The 17,972-nt window shown below is 42.4% G+C and overlaps 1 protein-coding gene across 2 annotated transcripts; it reads right to left on the bottom strand.

The window, feature by feature from the left end:
• Positions 1-9,861: 9,861 nt before the first annotated feature.
• Positions 9,862-15,845, bottom strand: LOC123941647 (HLA class II histocompatibility antigen, DQ beta 1 chain-like). 2 transcript variants are annotated; one of them, XM_046005053.1, is made up of 6 exons: positions 15,664-15,844; positions 13,901-14,170; positions 11,897-12,178; positions 11,294-11,404; positions 10,787-10,810; positions 9,862-10,228 (listed from the first exon to the last, which is right to left on the bottom strand). In XM_046005053.1, the coding sequence occupies exons 1-6, from the start codon at positions 15,770-15,772 to the stop codon at positions 10,215-10,217; spliced, it is 810 nt and encodes a 269-aa protein (XP_045861009.1). In that variant the 5' UTR covers positions 15,773-15,844; the 3' UTR covers positions 9,862-10,214. The 2 variants fall into 2 exon arrangements, with proteins under 2 accessions (XP_045861009.1, XP_045861010.1); XM_046005054.1 differs by lacking the exon at positions 10,787-10,810 and having other exon boundaries at positions 15,664-15,845.
• Positions 15,846-17,972: the final 2,127 nt, after the last annotated feature.

Raw genomic sequence — 17,972 nt, 5'->3', positions numbered from 1 at the left:
ATTCTCTTATGGATGCAACCCTTCAACCAGACCTCAGCATCAGGATCCCTCCACATCAGACATATACAAAGCTGGATAACACCTCACACCCTGTCCCACCTTCTCCTGCAGACCTACCCCTTGCAGGTAAGGAGAACCTCTGCAGATGACTGACTTGAAGGACAGAGCAGCCAAAACACAACAACAGAAAACAGACAGCATACACCAGAAACACTCCCTGAATTGGCAGGCCCTGAACACAATATGACCTCTTCATGAAGCCATTATTCTCAGAAGCAGGAAATATATTAGGCTATTCTAACACAGAGAAGAAGAAGGCAGAGGCCTAGAAAAAGTGCCAAGACAGAGGAAATCATCCCAAAAGAAATGCTAAGATTAGATCATGATCAGAGATCTAAGCGAAACAGGTATAATTAATATGCCTGGTGGAGAATTTAAAGCAGCAATCCTGAGGATACTCGCTGGACTTCAGAGAAGAATGGAAGACTTCAGGGAGGCCCTTACCACAGAGATAAAAGAGTTAAAAAGGAATCAGTCAGGAATGAAAAATGCAGTAACTGAAATTAGGAACAGGATGGATGCAATGAACACAAGGCTGAAAGAAGTAGAGGAACAAATACAAGATATAGAACACAAATAAATGGAATATAATGAAGCTGGACAAAAGAGAGAAAAAAAGATTATGGAATATAAGAACAGACTTAGGGAACTTAAGGAACTTCGTGACTCTATAAAATGCAATAACACTAAGATTACAGAAGTCCCAAAAGAAGAGAGAAGAGTGGGGGAGAAAAGTTTTTGAGGACATATTAGCTGAGAACTTCCCTAATCTGGGGAGGGAAACAGACATCTACATCCAGGAAGCACAGAGAACTCCCATCAAAATCAACAAAAGCAGGTCAGCACCAAGACATATTGTAATTAAATGTGCAAAATATAGCAATAAAAGAACCTTAAAACTAGCAAGACAAAAGTAGTTCTTAACTTACTATAAGGGCAGTTACAGATATCGCAACAGAAATATAGAAAGCCACAAAAGAGTGGCATGATATGCTCAGCTGAATGGGGAAAATATGCGGCCAAGAATATTCTATTCAGCAAAACTATCATTCAGAACAGAGAAGAGATAAAGAGTTCCCCAAACAACTACTATAGGAGTTTATGACCACTGAAAGAAAGCCCTGAAAGAAATATGAAAGGGGACTTTTTGAGTGGAAAGACCAAAACTGACAAAGACAAGAAAGGAACAGAGAAAATCTGCAGAAACAAAGAAAAAACAAATAATAAAATGACAATAAATACATATCTATCAATTGTCACTCTGAATATAAATGGACTAAATGCTCCAATCAAAAGACATAAGGTGTCATAATGGATTAAAAAAAACAAGACCTATCTATATGCTGCCTACACGAGACTCATTTTAGACCTAAACACAACTGCAGATTGAAAATGAAGGGATGGAGAAATATTTGTCATGCAAATGAATGTCAAAAGAAACCTAGAGTAGCAATGCTTACATTCAACAAAGTAGACTTTAATCCAAAGACTGTAACAAGAGATGAAGAAGGATACTATATCATAATAAAGGAGACAATCCATCAAGAAGATCAAACAGTTGTAAATATTTATGCCCCCAACAGGAGTAGACAAATATAAAAATCAATAACAAACATAAAGGAACTAAGTGATAATAATACAATAATAGTAAGGGATTTCATCAATGGACAGATCATCTAATTAGAAAATCAAGAAGAAATAATAGCTTTTTTTTTTAAGATTTTTTTTTTTTTTTTTTGGTCTGACAGAGAAAAGAGAGATCACAAGTAGGCAAAGCAGCAGGCAGAGAGAGAGATGGGGAAGCAGGCTCCCTGCTGACCAGAGAGTCCAATGGAGGCCGTGATCCCAGGACCATGAGATCATGACCTGAGCTGAAGGCATTGGCTTAACCCACTGAGCGACCAAGGTACCCCAAGAAACAATAACTTTGAGTGACACATTGGACCAGATGGACTTAAGAGATATATTCAGAAAACTCTATCCTAAAACAGCAGAATACACATTCTCATCAAGGGCACTTGAGACATTCTCCAGAACAGATCATATATGAGGTCACAATTCAGGCCTCAACAAGTACAAAAAAACAGATCATATCATCATATTTTCTGGCCACAATGCTATGAAACTTAAAGTCAACCATAAGAAAAAATTTGAAAAGACCAAATATTCATGGAGGATAAACACCATGCTACTAAGCAATGAATGGCTCAACCAGGAAATCAAAGAAAAAATATACGTATATGGAAAAAAATGAAAATGAAAATGCAATCATCCAAAACTTTTCAGATGTAACAAAAGTAGACCTAAGAGGGAAGTATATAACAATGCAGGCCTACCTTAAGAAGCAAGAAAAAGGTCAAATATACAACCTAACCTTATACCTATAGGAGCTTACACCTAAAGGGAAAAGACCAACACACAAAGCCTAAAGCCTAAAGCAGAAGAAAGGAAATAATAAAGATTAAAGCGGAAATAAATTATATAGAAACTGGAAAAAAAATTTTTAAAAAAGAACAGATCAATGAAACCAGGAGCTAGTTCTTTGGAGAAATTTGTAAAATTGATAAATCCTTAGCCAGAGTCATCAAAAAAGAAAACAGAAGGGACCCAAATTAAAAAATCACAAATGAGAGATGAGAAATAACCAAAACCACAGAAATATAAACAATTACAGGAGAATATTATGAAAGACTATATGCCAAAAAATTAACAACCTGGAAGAAATGGATAAATTCTCAGAAACATATAAACTACCAAAACTGAAACAGGAAGAAACAGAAAGCTTAAATAGACCCAAAACCACCAAAGAATTTAAACAGTGATCAAAAAATCTCCAAAAAAAATAAACCCAGAAGTCCAAAGCCAGATGGCTTCCCAGGAAAATTCTACCAGACATTTAAAGGAGAGTTAATACCTATTCTCAAACTGTTCCAAAAAATACAAATGGAAGGAACATTTTCAAATTCATTCTATGAAGCAAGCATAACCCTGATACCAAAACCAAAGAAAAAGTACACTAAAAAGGAGGAGTACGGGCTAAAATGCCTGATGAACATGGATGCAAAAATTCCCCTTAAAATACTAGCACACCAGATCCAACAGTACATTAAAAGAATCATGTCACGACGATCAAGTGGGATTTATTCCTGGGTTGCAAGAGTGGTTCACTATTCACAAGTCAAACAATGTGATACACCACATTAAAAAAGAAAGGATAAGAACCATATGATCCTCCCAATAGATGCTGAAAAAGCATTTGACAAAGTACATCTATTCATGATAAAAATACTCAACAAAGTAAGATTAGAAGGAATAAACCTCAGCATCATAAAAGTCATATATGAAAAAAAAAAACACTTCTAATACCATCCTCAATGGGGAAAAAATTAAAAGCTTTTCCTCTATGGTCAGGAAGAAAACAGGAATGTCTACCCTCAGAACTATTATTTAACATAGTATTGGGAGTCTTAGCTATGGCAATCAGACAGAGAAAAGCATCCAAATTGGCTAGGAAGAAGTCAAACCCTCACTATTTGCAGATGATATGATAATCTATATAGAAAACACAAAAGACTCCACCAAAAAGTGCTAGAACTGACACAAAAGCTCAGGAAACCAGCAGGATAGCAAATCTATGTATAGAGATCTGTTGCATTTCCTTATACCCGTAATAAAGTAGCAGAAAGAGAAATCAAGGAATCAATCCCATTTACAATTGCAACCAAATAATAATATGCCTAGGAATAAACCTAACTGAAGACTTGAGAGATCTTCACTCTAAAAACTATAAAACACTAGTGAAAGAAATTGAAGGTGACACAAACAAATGGAAAGATATTCCACACTCATGGGTTGGAAAGGCAAATATTGTTAAAATGTCCATACTTCCCAAAGCAATCTACACAATCATTGCAGTCCCTATCAAAATGCCAAAAGCATTTCTTCACAAAGCTAAAACAAAAAATCCGAAAATTTTTGTGGAACCACAAAAGGCCCTGAATGGCCAAAACACCTTGAAAAACAAAAGCAAAGTGGGTGGCATCGCAGTTCTGGATTTCAAGGTATATTATAAAACTGTAGGGATAAAAACAGCATGGTACTGGCACAAAAACAGACACAAAGATCAACGGAGCAGAATAGAAAACTCAGAAATGAACCCACAACCATATGGTCAATCAATCTGTGACAAAATCAGGAAAGAATATCTAGTGGGAAAAAAACAGTCTCTTCAACAAATGATGTTGGGAAAACTGGACAGCAACATGCAAAAAAATGAAATTGGACCATTTTCTTACACCTTACACAAATGTAAATTAAATGGATTAAAGACCTAAATGTGAGAAAATAAACCATTAAAATCCTAGAGAAAACACGGAAGCAACCTCTTTGATATTAGCCACAGCATTTCCTTACTATGCCTCCTGAAGCAACAGAAACAAAAGTAAAAATAAACTATGAGGACTTCATCAAAATAAGAAGCTTCTGCAGAGTGAAGGTAACAGTCCACAAAAGAAAAGGCAACCTATGGAATGGGAGAAGATATTTGTAAATGACATATCTGATAAATGGCTAACATCCAAAATGTATAAAGAACTTATAAACTCAACCCCTAAAAAACAAATAATCCAATTTTTAAAAGGGCAGAAGACCTGAAAAGGCATTTTTCTGCCTGGGTGGCTCAGTGGGTTGGGCCGCTGCTTTCGGCTCGGGTCATGATCTCGGGGTCCTGGGATCGAGTCCCGCATCGGGCTTTCTGCTCAGCGGGGAGCCTGCTTCCCTCTCTCTCTCTGCCTGCCTCTCTATCTGCTTGTGATCTCTCTCTCTGTCAAATAAATAAATAAAATATTTTAAAAAAAAAGAATACAGGGGCGCCTGGGTGGCTCAGTGGATTAAGCCGCTGCCTTTGGCTCAGGTCATGATCTCAGGGTCCTGGGATCGAGCCCCACGTCGGGCTCTCTGCTCCGCGGGGAGCCTGCTTCCTCCTCTCTCTCTGCCTGCCTCTCTGCCTACTTGTGATCTCTCTGTCAAATAAATAAATAAAATCTTTAAAAAATAAAATAAAATAAAATAAAAGAATACGTACAGATAGCCAACAGACACATAAAAATATGTTCAACATCCTTCATCATCAAGGAAGTACAAATGAAAACTATAATGAGATATCACCTCACACCAGTCAGAATAGCTAAAATTAACAACACAAGAAAAAACAGGTATTCAGGATTCAAAGAGGAACCTTCTTATATTGTTAGTGGGACTGCAAACTGGTACAGTCACTCTGGAAAACAGTATGAAGATTCCTCAAAAAGTTAAAAGTAGAATTATCCTACAATCCAGCAATTGCACTACTTAGTATTTACCCAAAGAATACAAAAATACTAATTCGAAGGGAAACGTGCACCCCAATGTTCATAGCAACATTATCAACAATAGCCAAATTATAGAAAGAGTCCAAATGTCCATTGATTGATGAATGGATAAAGAAAATGTGGTATATATACACAATGGAATATCACTCAGCCTTAAAAAAAAGAAATGAAATCTTGCCATTTACAAGGATGTGAACGGAGCTAGGGAGTATTACACTAAGCAAAGCAAGTTGGTCAGAAAAAGACGAATACCATAGGATTCCATTCATGTGTGGAATTTAAGAAACAAAATGAACAAAGGAGAAAAGAGAAATCAAAAAATGGACTAGTAACTGTAGAGAACAGAGGGCTACCAGAGGGGAGGTGAGTGGGCAGATGGGGGAAATCAGCATTGGGGATTAAGACTACATTTATTATGATGAATCCTGAGTAACATATAGAATTGTTGAATAACTCTACTACACATGTGAAACTATGTAGTACTGTATGTTAAATATACTTGAGGTAAAATTTAAAATTAAAAAAAAATGTAGCTTTGAAGACCACAATTTTAAAAATGGGGAGAGGAACTGGGTAGACATTTTTCCAAAGAAGACAGACAACTTGCCAGCAGTACATATATATAAAAGATTCAACTTAGGCAATCATCAGGGAAATGCAAATCAAAAGTACAATTAAATAGCAATTCTCACCTGTTTGAGTTATCAGAAAGACAAGAGATAAGTTCTGGTGAGGATGTGGAGAAAAGGGAATTTTATGCACTCTCAGAAGGAAGAAGGTATGGTAGATAGCCACTATAGAAGACAGTAAGGAGGTTCCTTGAACAATTAAAAATAGAACTACTGTATGATTCAACAACCTCACAAGGAAATGAAAACTGAGTATCAAAGTAATATCTACACTACCATGTCTTTTGCAGCATTATTCACATCTTAACATAATAGCTAAGATATGAAAATATCCTAAATATATCCACAGATAAATGTGGTATTTCTTTACAATGGCATTTGGCCATGAATAAGAAGGAATACTGCCATTTGATTGAAAGTAAGACCAAATACTCACAACCAGTAGATTATTCTAGGACACCCATACATTTTTTTCCAAGGAATAAGCCTAATGAGACTCAGCTCTTTTTGTTAGCAAACTTCTTTGTACAGGCTGTTCGTATTTTGACCACATAATCAGTTAAAGACTATGTTTCCCAATGAAATGTGCCAGCAGGGAATAGTTGTTTCTATGAAACTGTCACTGGACAGAAGGAAGAAGACTCTGATCCTCTTATTAAAAGGATACCTGGTTGGCTTCCTTGGTGGAGTATAAAACTCTTGATCTCTGCGTTTTGAGTATTAGCCCCACCTTGGGCATAGAGATTACTTAAAAATAAAACCTTAAGAAAAAAAAAAAAACCAAGAAGAAGAAACTTTCTTGCATAGGACCAAGACGACAATGCTGACCTGTAAGAAAGTCTTAGAATACACTCTACCACTTACACCACAATAGAGGTTATGTTTCAACTAGAAAAAATCAGAGCTCAATGTTTCCCTAAACTCTGAATCTGGTTTAATCTCTAGCCCTACCTCTTGACTTTGCAGGGTCAAAAGCAAAGAGCTACATACAGAGACGAAGGGTTCCCTGGACATCTAGCACAGTCCCTTCCCATTTTCCCAAGAGTGTCACTCCCTCTCTTGACTCCCATAAGGAATGACAATGCCTACGTGAGGAAGATGACAAAACCAGACAAAACTCTGACCACTCAGCATCTTGTTCAGGGCAGATTCAGACCATAACCTTGGTGAGCAAAATTCCGAATGTCAGTATTTGTCCACCTTCATGGTGCCCATGTCTGATGACTTACATGAATAAGAAAGACAAAGGCATCAGGAAGCCTCATTCTCCATTCTGACCTTGTCCAGGAGACGAAAGGATCTGCCATTGGCTACTCAGGCCCACTGAGTGAGTGGGAGAGCAGGGAGGTGAGAAGCCTGTTACTCATTGGCATCGCCCTTCATAACCTTCGAGTAAAGTTCCCAGCCACATGTCTTAATAACAAAACCTGGAGACTGAGATTGAGACCACCATTTATTGCCGGGGCCACACCAAAGGAGCCACTCTGTACAGTGACCTCCTTACCACCTGTCAGGAATCAACAAGTCACTATGTTCACAGACAAGAGGAACCATATCCTCTGAGAATCCTAGCTCATTAAGGCCATTAGGAGACTGTCCAGGAGATAAAGTGTGGAATGGTTGTGAGTTGGTGCCCCAAAAAGGGACTCTAGAAGCAGAGAGGAACTCAGCCACTTATTCCCTGGGGTCCATGATATAAGAACCAACTGCCCTTTGCACCACTCCACTGTGGTGGGCTCTGGAGGGTGCTCCACATGGCAGGTGTGGACATATTTCCACTGGGGAGTCATCTGCAGCTTCACCAAGACCTGGAAGATCCAATACCTGTCCCCAGTGAAAGGGGTGGATACAAGGCTAGTTATCCGCACCCAATGCAAGTGAGGGTATTTGTAAGATATGTGCATGTTACTCAGGCTTGGCCAATCAGAATCTTCTTTTTTTTACATTTTTTTTAAAGATTTTATTTATTAATTTTGACAGACAGAGAGAGATCACAAGTAGGCAGAGAGGCAGGCAGAGAGAGTGAGAGGGAAGCAGGCTCCCTTCAGTGCAGAGAGCCCGACGCGGGACTCGATCCCAGGACCCTGAGATCATGACCTGAGCCGAAGGCAGCGGCTTAAACCACTGAGCCACCCAGGCGCCCCAATCAGAATCTTCTAATATTGTTCAAATGTTGGTAGATACTGTAAAAACACACAACAGAACCAGACAGATAGATGTACAGACGGAAACAAAGATGAGATAAGATATGAAGTAATGAGAGAGATGCAGACAGAAATAAAAGGATCCAGATAAATAATGGCAAAGGTGCAGATAGAAACAGACAGAGGCAGAAATGTAATGAAAGAGTGAGAGACAAAAGAGAGGCAGAGGCAGACATAAAAAGATACAGAGACACCCCTATGTTGATTGCAGCGTTGTTCACAATAGTCGATAAGGATAAGGAAGATAAGGAAGTGTCCAAGTGTCCATTGATAGATGAAAGGATCAAGATGCAACATATATACACAATGCAATATTACCCTACCATAGAGTATTATATCTTACCATCCACAACAACATGGATGGAGCTACAGAGTATTATATTAGGTGAAATAAATCAAAGAAAGACGAATACCATATCATTTCACTCTTAACGTGAAATCTAATAAAACAGAACAAATGAATAAAGAAACAAAACAAAGCAAAACAAAAACAGAAACAGACTTGTAAAACAGAGAACAAACTAGTGGTTGCCACAGGAGAGATGGATGGGAGGATAGGCAAGATAGCTGAAGAGAATTAAGAGCTACAAACTTAGAGTTATAAAAGAAATAAGTCATGGAGAGAAAAAGTCACATAATCAATAATAGTGTAATAAGGTGACAGATGGTGACTATACGTATTGTGGTAAGCATAGAGTAATGTACAGAATTGTCAAATCACTATATTGCACACCAGATACTAACATAATATTATATGTTAACAGTACTACAACAGTAAAGAAATAGAATAAAAAGATGCAGAGAGACACGCTGAAAGAAATATGAGGAACAAAGAGAGACCCATAGAAATAAAGGTGCATAAATAGAGATATAACAGAAAGACAAGAGGGAAATGAAGATCTCATTGAATGTCTGGATATAGTAACTTCTGAAATCAGCTTTCCTCATTAACATGAACAAAGTAAACAAGTTGGGTTTCTAGCACGTGAAACCAGAAACAGTACTTTTATTGTAGTTATATTTTCTCAAAATAAAAATGGACTTTGATCAATGTGAATTCCCAAGATATACTGGAAACACCCCTGTGGTTCTCTGAAACACCAGGGGCCACTATATCTGTGCCCACATAAGCCCACTGTCAGCTTACATACACGATGCTCGCCACACCTAAAAAGAGGCCAGGGGTGCCTGGGTGGCTCAGTGGATTAAGCCGCTGCCTTCGGCTCAGGTCATGATCTCAGGGTCCTGGGATCAAGTCCCACATCCGGCTCTGTGCTCCGCAGGGAGCCTGCTTCCTCCTCTCTCTCTGCCTGCCTCTCTGCCTACTTGTGATCTCTCTCTGTCAAATAAATAAATAAAATCTTTAAAAAAAAAATAAAAAATAAATAAAAAATAAAAAGAGGCCGGCACACTCTTAGGCCATTGCATGGAACAATATCAAATATCCATGAAGGATGTGACTATCGGATTGATCTTCTGTCTCCTCTGTCTGCTCTTCACTTGGCACCCACAGGTGCCCCTAGTTTCCCTTCAAGGAGCAGTATGACCCTTTCTTTCTGCACTGGTTTCCTGCCTCCACCCAGTTAAGAAGACTCAGGGTACAGAGAACTCATAACCATGTTTAATCACTGTAAAATCTCTACATTCAGCTAAACGGCCTCAATGTGCTGCTCTTGCACCATCTGAGAAGGAAGAATGGAAACAGAAAAGCCCTTGGGGCGGGAGTGGATGCTGCTGGCAGGGAGCTCACAGGCAGAGACTCCGAGGTCAGTGCAGGAAGCAGCACCACAGTCAGATCCTCGGGGCAGGGGTCACAGGAGGTGACGTGATGACTCTGTCAGAGGCACTGTAGGACTCTGGTCCATGTGGGGGACAGGGTGTCAGGCCACTGGGAATTCTGGGCAAGGACAGGCGGACAGCACAGAAGGCAGAATCCCGGGTATCCTCTGGCGTCAGTGCAGGAGCCCTGTAGGAAAGAGGGTGATCAGCACAAGGGACCCTGAGGGATGCACCCTCTCCCCGCCTCTCAGGACTACTGCAGCATCAGAGAGAGTTGGGGTCCAGGGCATACTGCCATCACCTCCCCAATATCTCTGAAAGGTGCATCAGCTCACGAGAACAGGGCACTCCGGCTGCACACAGAGGTGTGGGAGGCTGTGGAGCAGCTGTTAGCCTTCAGGGGATATTAAGGTTTTACTAAATTAATAAATCTTTCCACCACTAGTAGCCTTTCATTTATAAACTCTCACAGGCAGTAGCTGCCAACATGAAGCACAACGTGGGCATCATCCTGGTGTCTAACACCCAAGACGTGGTTCTGGTCCCACGTTTCACAGAAAGATGCCACCAAAGTTGTGGCCTGGTTCTGGAACAACTCTGGGTCTGCCTACAGAAACTGGGCAAACTTGTCCCTAACTCTTGATCTCTGTCGCAGGGACGAGGCCATGAACTGAGTGCCTCGCCTCATGCTCTGCCCTGTTTCACCGGTGCCCACACCCCCACCGAATCAGAGCAGAACTAGTACCTGCTGGCGGAGACCCACGAGGTCCTACAAAAAGAAACGATACGGAAAAAGGTCTCATTACACAAACAGCCAGTCTCTCACTCACCCTAAAGGGTGGTGAGATAAGCAACTTAAGTGGAATTTTGCATTCTCCCCACCCATCAACCACAAGACCTTAACTACCCTAAGTTAAATCCCCCAAATGAATGAAACTGTCCCCAGAAGGAAGGGAAGCAGAGGCTCTAACCCTTGTAAAAAAAAGGAAGCATTCAGAAAGGAGACAGACAACGATGAACTGTCAGGAAGCCCTAGAATGTACTACACCTGGGACCTCCGTGATGGGGCTCCTTTCAACCAGGAACGTCAGATTCCAAAGCTACCCCCTAGGTTGTTCCATCTCCTCCCACCACCAGCCCAGCCTCCTTCCTTTCAGGGTCAGAAGGAAATAGCTACATCCAGAGGCACAAGCCCCCTGAACAGAGGGCCTCAGGCACAGCCCTTCTCCCCCATTTCCCCAGAGCGCCTTACCTTTCTGGCTCCTGTGACGGATGATAAGGCCCAGAACGAGGAAGATCAGCCCCAGCACAAAGCCTCCGATGCCACTCAGTGTCTTGCTCTGGGAAGATTCTGACTGTGCTCCTGGGAGCAGAGCCTGAGTGTCAGGCTGAGTGTCAGGCTGAGTGTCCCCACACCCCACAACGTCCCTTTGGGAAGCCTGAAGTCTAGTCTGAAGTACAGGACCTGGGGGTGCCAGGCAAGCCCAGTGCTCCCTCTGGCCACCCTTAGGGGAAGAAATGACCCACTGACAGACCCTCACACACACTAGGTATGTGAGAGAGGGGGATGCTGAATCCTGCTCCTCCAGACACAACCCTAACCTCAGATTCCAAGGCCCCAGTCACCAGCCAGAGTATAAATCCCTCAGAGGTACAGGGCTGGGCTATGGGGTCGGGGTGTGGAGAATGATCTCTCTAGTATCTAGAAAGACAATGAGATCGAGATTGTTCTGATGCTCCTGCCATGGGCATCAATAGTGACATCAAGGATAAGGAACGGAAAGGGACGGGCTGGAGGAAGCTCTGCTCTCTGTCTTGTGGGGCCCATGGTGAAAGGAAACAGATTGCCCTTTACGCCACTCCACTGTGATGGGGCTCTGGAGACTGGGGTGCTCCACATGGCAGGTGTAGACATCTCCTCGCTGGGGAGTCATTTCCAGCATCACAAGGATCTGGAAGGTCCAGTCCCCATTCCTAATAAGTGGAGTGGACACCACACCAGCTGTCTCCTCCTGGTCATTCCGAAACCACCGAACTTTGATCTGGCCTGGGTAGAAATCTGTCACCGAGCAGAGCAGCATGTTGTGGTGGTTCAGAACCTCCGTCCTGGATGGGGAGATGGTCACTGCAGGTTCCACTGAGGGGAGTAACAGACAAGAAAAGACAATGAGATGTGAGTCTCCACAGCAAGTCTCCCCACGGAGAAGAGTCCTGTCTTGGTATCAGGGTGGAAAGATCCCTGGATTCTGAGTCTTGGATGATCTGAGCTTGGCCACTTTATTAGTTCAAATAAACACGAGTCAGCTTACTTTTCAGTGTCTGAAGAAATAATAGTAATTATCCTATGAAAGTTATTTTGTTGATATTAATTGATAAAATGAAACATTTTTTAAATTTTTTACAGATTTTATTTATTTATTTGACAGACAGAGATCACAAGTAGGTCGAGAGGGGGAGAAGCAGACTCCCTGCTGAGCAGAGAGCCCAATGAGGGGCTTTATCCCAGGACACTGAGATCATGACCTGAGCCAAAGACAGAGGCTTTAACTCACTGAGCCACCCAGGTGCCCCAAAATGAAAGATTTTTAAATTTTAGATCGCTGTATTACACAGGACACTATTCATAAAACTTTTGAAAATAAAAATAATAAATCTGGACTTCTTTCCTTCCACACCTGTTGATATATAAAGTGCTTGCTAATCCCTAATATGCAAGGTAGTTAGTTTTGAAATTGAATGGTGTCATATAGGAAGTGTGTGGTAAGGTGTTTGTCTAGAAGTAGGTGCTTATTAAATGGCTACAATTAACTTGCAGAATGTCTACCCTTGATGTGAATAGTGATGTCCTGAGGAGAGGATGCAGAGGGAAGGAGGATAAGTAGGGTTTAGGCCAAAGGGAACCTGAAACAATTTTTACTCAATAATTTAAGAGCATCAATTTATTGATTCAAAATCCTCAGCTCTTCCTATTCTGACATTAGTTAAGATTTTCTTAGAAATTAAAATTCTGCCTTATAGTACCATGCCAATACAGTTTATATTTTTAGTAACACTTTTTTCTTAGACTTTGCATTCACAAACCCTAAGTTATTATGATCCAAGACACAAGGTTTACCTTAAAGGATTAAGCAAAATAGTAAAGACTACTTCATAGAGTCATTTTTAAGGCTTATTTACCTTTCTATTTCCCCTTGAGCCTAGTGAATGGGCAGCCAAGTACATTTATTCATTTATTCCATGGAAGTTTGCACTCACGCTACCTGGCAGTCACTGGGTCATATACAAGGCAGACAAGGATAAGCAGTTCCTCCCCTCAGAGAAGTCCAGGACTAGTACCAGCCATTTAAGAACACGTAAAAGATGAATCATAATTTGAAATCAAAAAAGTCAAAATTTGGTCTGTGAAGACTAACATATTTACCACGTGTGCTATGTGTCCTCCCCCAGCCTGGCCCAGCCACTAAGGTTCACGGAGGTGGGACCATTCCTTGCAGGACCAGGCAGGGATGGGCAGGGCCCTGGGCTCTGCTTACTTAAAGCTGGGGAAAGAGAAAGCAAACGCTCTTAAGTACGGAGCCGGGAGACGCAACAATGCTGAAAAGGGCAGAGGCGGTGCTGCCGCAGTGGGCGCACCCACCCGCCTCAGCCGGGACAGTGCTGGGAAGCCCAGTCAGTCCCGGAGCTCTGCCCCGCGTCCCCGCCCCTCCGCCCCGGGACGCGCCCTGCCTCCCAGTCCCAATAATTGGCAGCCCCTCCTCATCCCCCCACCCCAGAGACACCGCCCCAGCTAGGTCCCGCCCCTCCCCCAGAGGAGACTTGGCTGGATGGGGGCCCGTGGAGGGCGATTGGCAGCGCTCACCTCGCCGCTGCAAGGTCGTCCTCTCCTCATTCTTATAGTTGTGTCTGCACACCGTGTCCCTCTCGGCCTCCGTCCGATCCACGATGTCCTTCTGGCTGTTCCAGTACTGAGCACTGGGCCGCCCCAGCTCGGTCACCGCCACGTACTTCCCCAGGTCGCTGTCGAAGCGCGCGTACTCCTCCCGGTTATAGATGTATCTGGTCAGGTACCGCACCCGCTCTGTCCCATTGGTGAAGTAGCACTGACCCATAAACTGGAACACGAAATCCTCTGCGGGGAAGCACCGCGGGTCAGTCAGGCCCTCGCCCCTCAGCCTGACTTAAAGCCACCACCCAGCGGGCCTTGTGGGGCACTGGCAGGCGGCCTGATACACCTGAAGGTCTCCACCTTGGATGCCTGTCACCGCTGCCCTGAGCAACCTCCTGCCCAGGCCTGCCTGCCCTCCTCAGGGCTTCCAGAACTGCCTTCATACAGGGAGGGGAGGAAAGAAAGCTTCTCTCTAGGGACAAGCCCTGCGATCTCTGAGCCCTGTCTGAGCCTGAGAACTGAAGAAAAGCAGGGCAGTCGGACTGATTTTACATCCATCCCTGCGCTCAGATCAGGACATTCTCACATGAAATCCAATTTTCCATAGAACTTCAAGAAACCTCAGAGACAAACAAATGTCTGCCTGAGCAGAAGATTTCAACGGAATGAGGAGAAATGTCGAAAATGAAGCTTGACTTCCTCCTGACAAGCATATTCTCTTGGTCCCCTGCAAAGGGCCTTCCTTCTAATGCCTGGGTTTAGCTGAGTTTCTGTCACACGCACACAACTGCACTGTGAGGTTGCTCACTCCTGTGGGCTAGAAGGGTCACACCCCAACCAAATCCTAGAGAGAGACATTTTTTCATGGAAAGAACACAGTCTTTTGAATGAGATAAAATAAATTTCCGGTTAAACTCTGCCACTTACCAACTTGAGTAGGTTACTAAACAGAGTACCTATATTATACATATAATTTGTAAATTGGAAGTCATAATGCCTACACATAGGGGTATTAGGAAAATCCAGAGAGAATTTATATGAAGATACTAATCTTGTGGCTGAAATGATTTCTCAGTATGTGCTATTTCCTCTTCTTTACAGTCTCCTTTCTCCTAAATTCAGTCCACCATCAGTTCAAGTCTCTGAATCCCACACAAGTTACTATCTGACCATAAACTAGTGCTACTTGAAGTTAAGATTTCCTGTCTGTGGTCACCCAGTCAGCTTCGCTCAAATAGCAAGTGTTTGCGTCCTTGCGCACTCCACTCAGAATCAGGAATGTAGAGTCCTTTTAGTCAAACACAAAGACTACAGAGACCATTGCTTTCCTATATTTCTCCAACACAGAATCTCATAGTGTGTGGCCTCTACAAGGTCTTGGGGCACCCTGAAATGAAAAATCTTGCTGTGATTCTTATTTTCTTACTTTCAAAATATTCCTATTTTCAAAAATAACCCCAATGTCACTTTGTCCCATCAGTGGTAACAGATGCATGTTTAGTTTCTTCCTCCCCATTATAACATCCCCAGGATGGACTGAGCCCATGGGATAGGGATTGTCCTCGTCCTTAGAGGTGGCAATGAGAATGTAACACAGCTGTCTACCCCAAAGAGAGAAAATCGGTAATAAAAGATTATATTCTGAGACCATAGAACCTTCCACACTCTAGCCCAAAGGTCCTTCAAAGCCTGCTCCCCAGAAGGGTGGCTTTGGGGAGCAGGTTCCCTGCACTTACGTGGAGAGTCTCTGCCCTCAGCCACAGGGATGCTCAGCACCACCAAGATCATCATCACAGCTGCTGTCCAGAGACCTCTGGGGATCCACAGAGCCATCTTCCCAAGCATCACTGGGAACAAGGTGAAAAGAAACAGTAGTCAACACAGCTCCTACCTGGTGGCTCTGAGTAATCCAGAGAATAAAGACCTGTGAAGGCTTCCATCCACAGTAGGATTGGAGAGTCCCTAGGAAGGGAACCAATCAGCCCTGGAACTGAAGTACCTCATCTGTTTCCAGGCAGACATTTTTTAGGAAGGTTCTCATTTTTTAGGAAGATTTCCATCCTAGCTAGGTTCAGAGTCCCTAGAAAGTGATCCAATCACCACTGGAACTGAAATGCCTCACCTATCTCAGGGCAGACATTTTTTAGGAGGGTTCTTAGTTCAGTTATTTATGAAGGTTCTCAGCCTGGCAGTATGTCTTCATCAAATTACACTAGAAGAATTTTTGTGGTGAAGATTTTCCCCCAGTTACAGATATTCTAGAGATTGAATGCCTCAGGGATTTAAAGAACTGAATGAAAAATGACCAAGAGTAGACATCTTTGTGACATTTGGGATTTTCAGTTTGTATGCATGAGACTTTTAGTAGGAAATAAGTGGCATCATATTTCATTGAAGAAAAATTATTGTCTCAGAGATGGCTACTTCTATTATCTTAGACACTCTGAAGAGCCCTAAGTGGGAAGAACATAGTTCTTATGAGGAAATGGTTTTGAGCTGCAGTTCTACCATTAGTAGGCTTTGTGAGAGTCAGCAAATTACTGAACCTCTTTTGCTTAGGCTTCTCTTGGACCATGTTTCATGCATATTTATATCCAGATCATTATATATACAAACTTAATCCTAATATGGCTTGTTTAATATTGCAAAATGTTCCTCAGCTGCCATGCGCAACTGTTGGGAATACCAGGTTAATATGGAGAGCAAGAAAACAAGCTGAGAAGAAAAAAAAAAAAAGTGACACCCATCCTGTGGGCATGCAATTTTTCAATATGCAAGAGTCTTTTATATTTGTGCTTTTTGACTGAAAGTATTTGAAAAGGTAAGTTCACTTTTAAGCTATGTCATCCTCTGTCAGCAAAGGTGCAATCCACAAACATTCACAGAAGTCAGACTCCATCACCTTTAGTTACAAGGGTAGAGTGCAAAAGATGTGGAGAAGCATTTCCTGGGACCTGAATGGTGTTGACCAGGAAGGAGATGTTAGAGTTATAGATTGTGCACAGATGTGGCACTTACTGGGCCAGCTCTAAGTTATCAAACTGTGAATGGCAACAGTATCGCTGTGTCTTTTTAACAGATCTATTAATTATCAGGCTCCTCTTGACCATGACTAGGGTCGGTGTTACATGGTTATAGAGCGATTACACCAGTGGTCTCAAACACTGATAAACAAAACATTAAGTATCTCCCACCCTTCTCTCCTTCTATCTCTTCCCTATGTTTTGTGTTCTTTTATAATAGAGGGCAGGATCTGAAAGCAGAGTGTAAGGAGTTTACCAGGTAAAAAGAAATAGAGCAGAGACACAAGAAGTTTCCATTAGCGGCACATGAAAGCCGTGAGTCAGCTCAGTATTCTGTACTAGGTGCATAGTTCCAGAGCACCTGAGACTTAGTCTCCAGGCTTCGACTAGCAGTGGTGTACTTAGGATCAGAATAAGGAGAGTTTCCATGGTGGGATGGAAGGAGAAAGGAGGGATATCAGAGCTGGAATAGGGTTGGGGGGCAAGGTGCATGGTCGAAAGGGGACCTGGAAGATACATTAGTCCCCTCAAGCCCCACCTTAGTGTCTCTCAGAATAAATGGACAGTCAGCATTCTCCACTTTTTCGAGATTTCTCTGTGCTCTTCATACTCTGTTGCATTACTCAGGGAAGCCACTGCTGGCCTGGCCAGAGAGGAAGGCAACTCAGACACCTGACCCCAGGTGCTTATCTCAGTCACCCTCCTGGGTCTCTCAGGATGAAGGTCAATCATTTTCAGGGCTCACCTCTATGATTATACCCACGCAAAATCATCTCCCTTTCTTAAGGTCAACTGTGGTCAACGCATAACCCAGTCAGAGGAGTGATTTTCCCATCACATTTGCACATTCTACCGACCAACACTCAAGGGAAGGAGATTTTATAAGGCATGGATACCGGGGGGCAACATTCCTGGGACCCATTTTAGAATTCAGTTTGCAATATTTTATTATCTGATCCCCAATAAGTCACATCCCCCCCAAATGGAAATACATTAGCCCCTCCTAAGGACCCCAGTGTCTT

Source organism: Meles meles, chromosome 5, assembly GCF_922984935.1.
Source record: "Meles meles chromosome 5, mMelMel3.1 paternal haplotype, whole genome shotgun sequence".
NCBI lineage: Eukaryota > Metazoa > Chordata > Mammalia > Carnivora > Mustelidae > Meles > Meles meles.
This window is presented reverse-complemented; position numbering and strand designations above follow the sequence as displayed.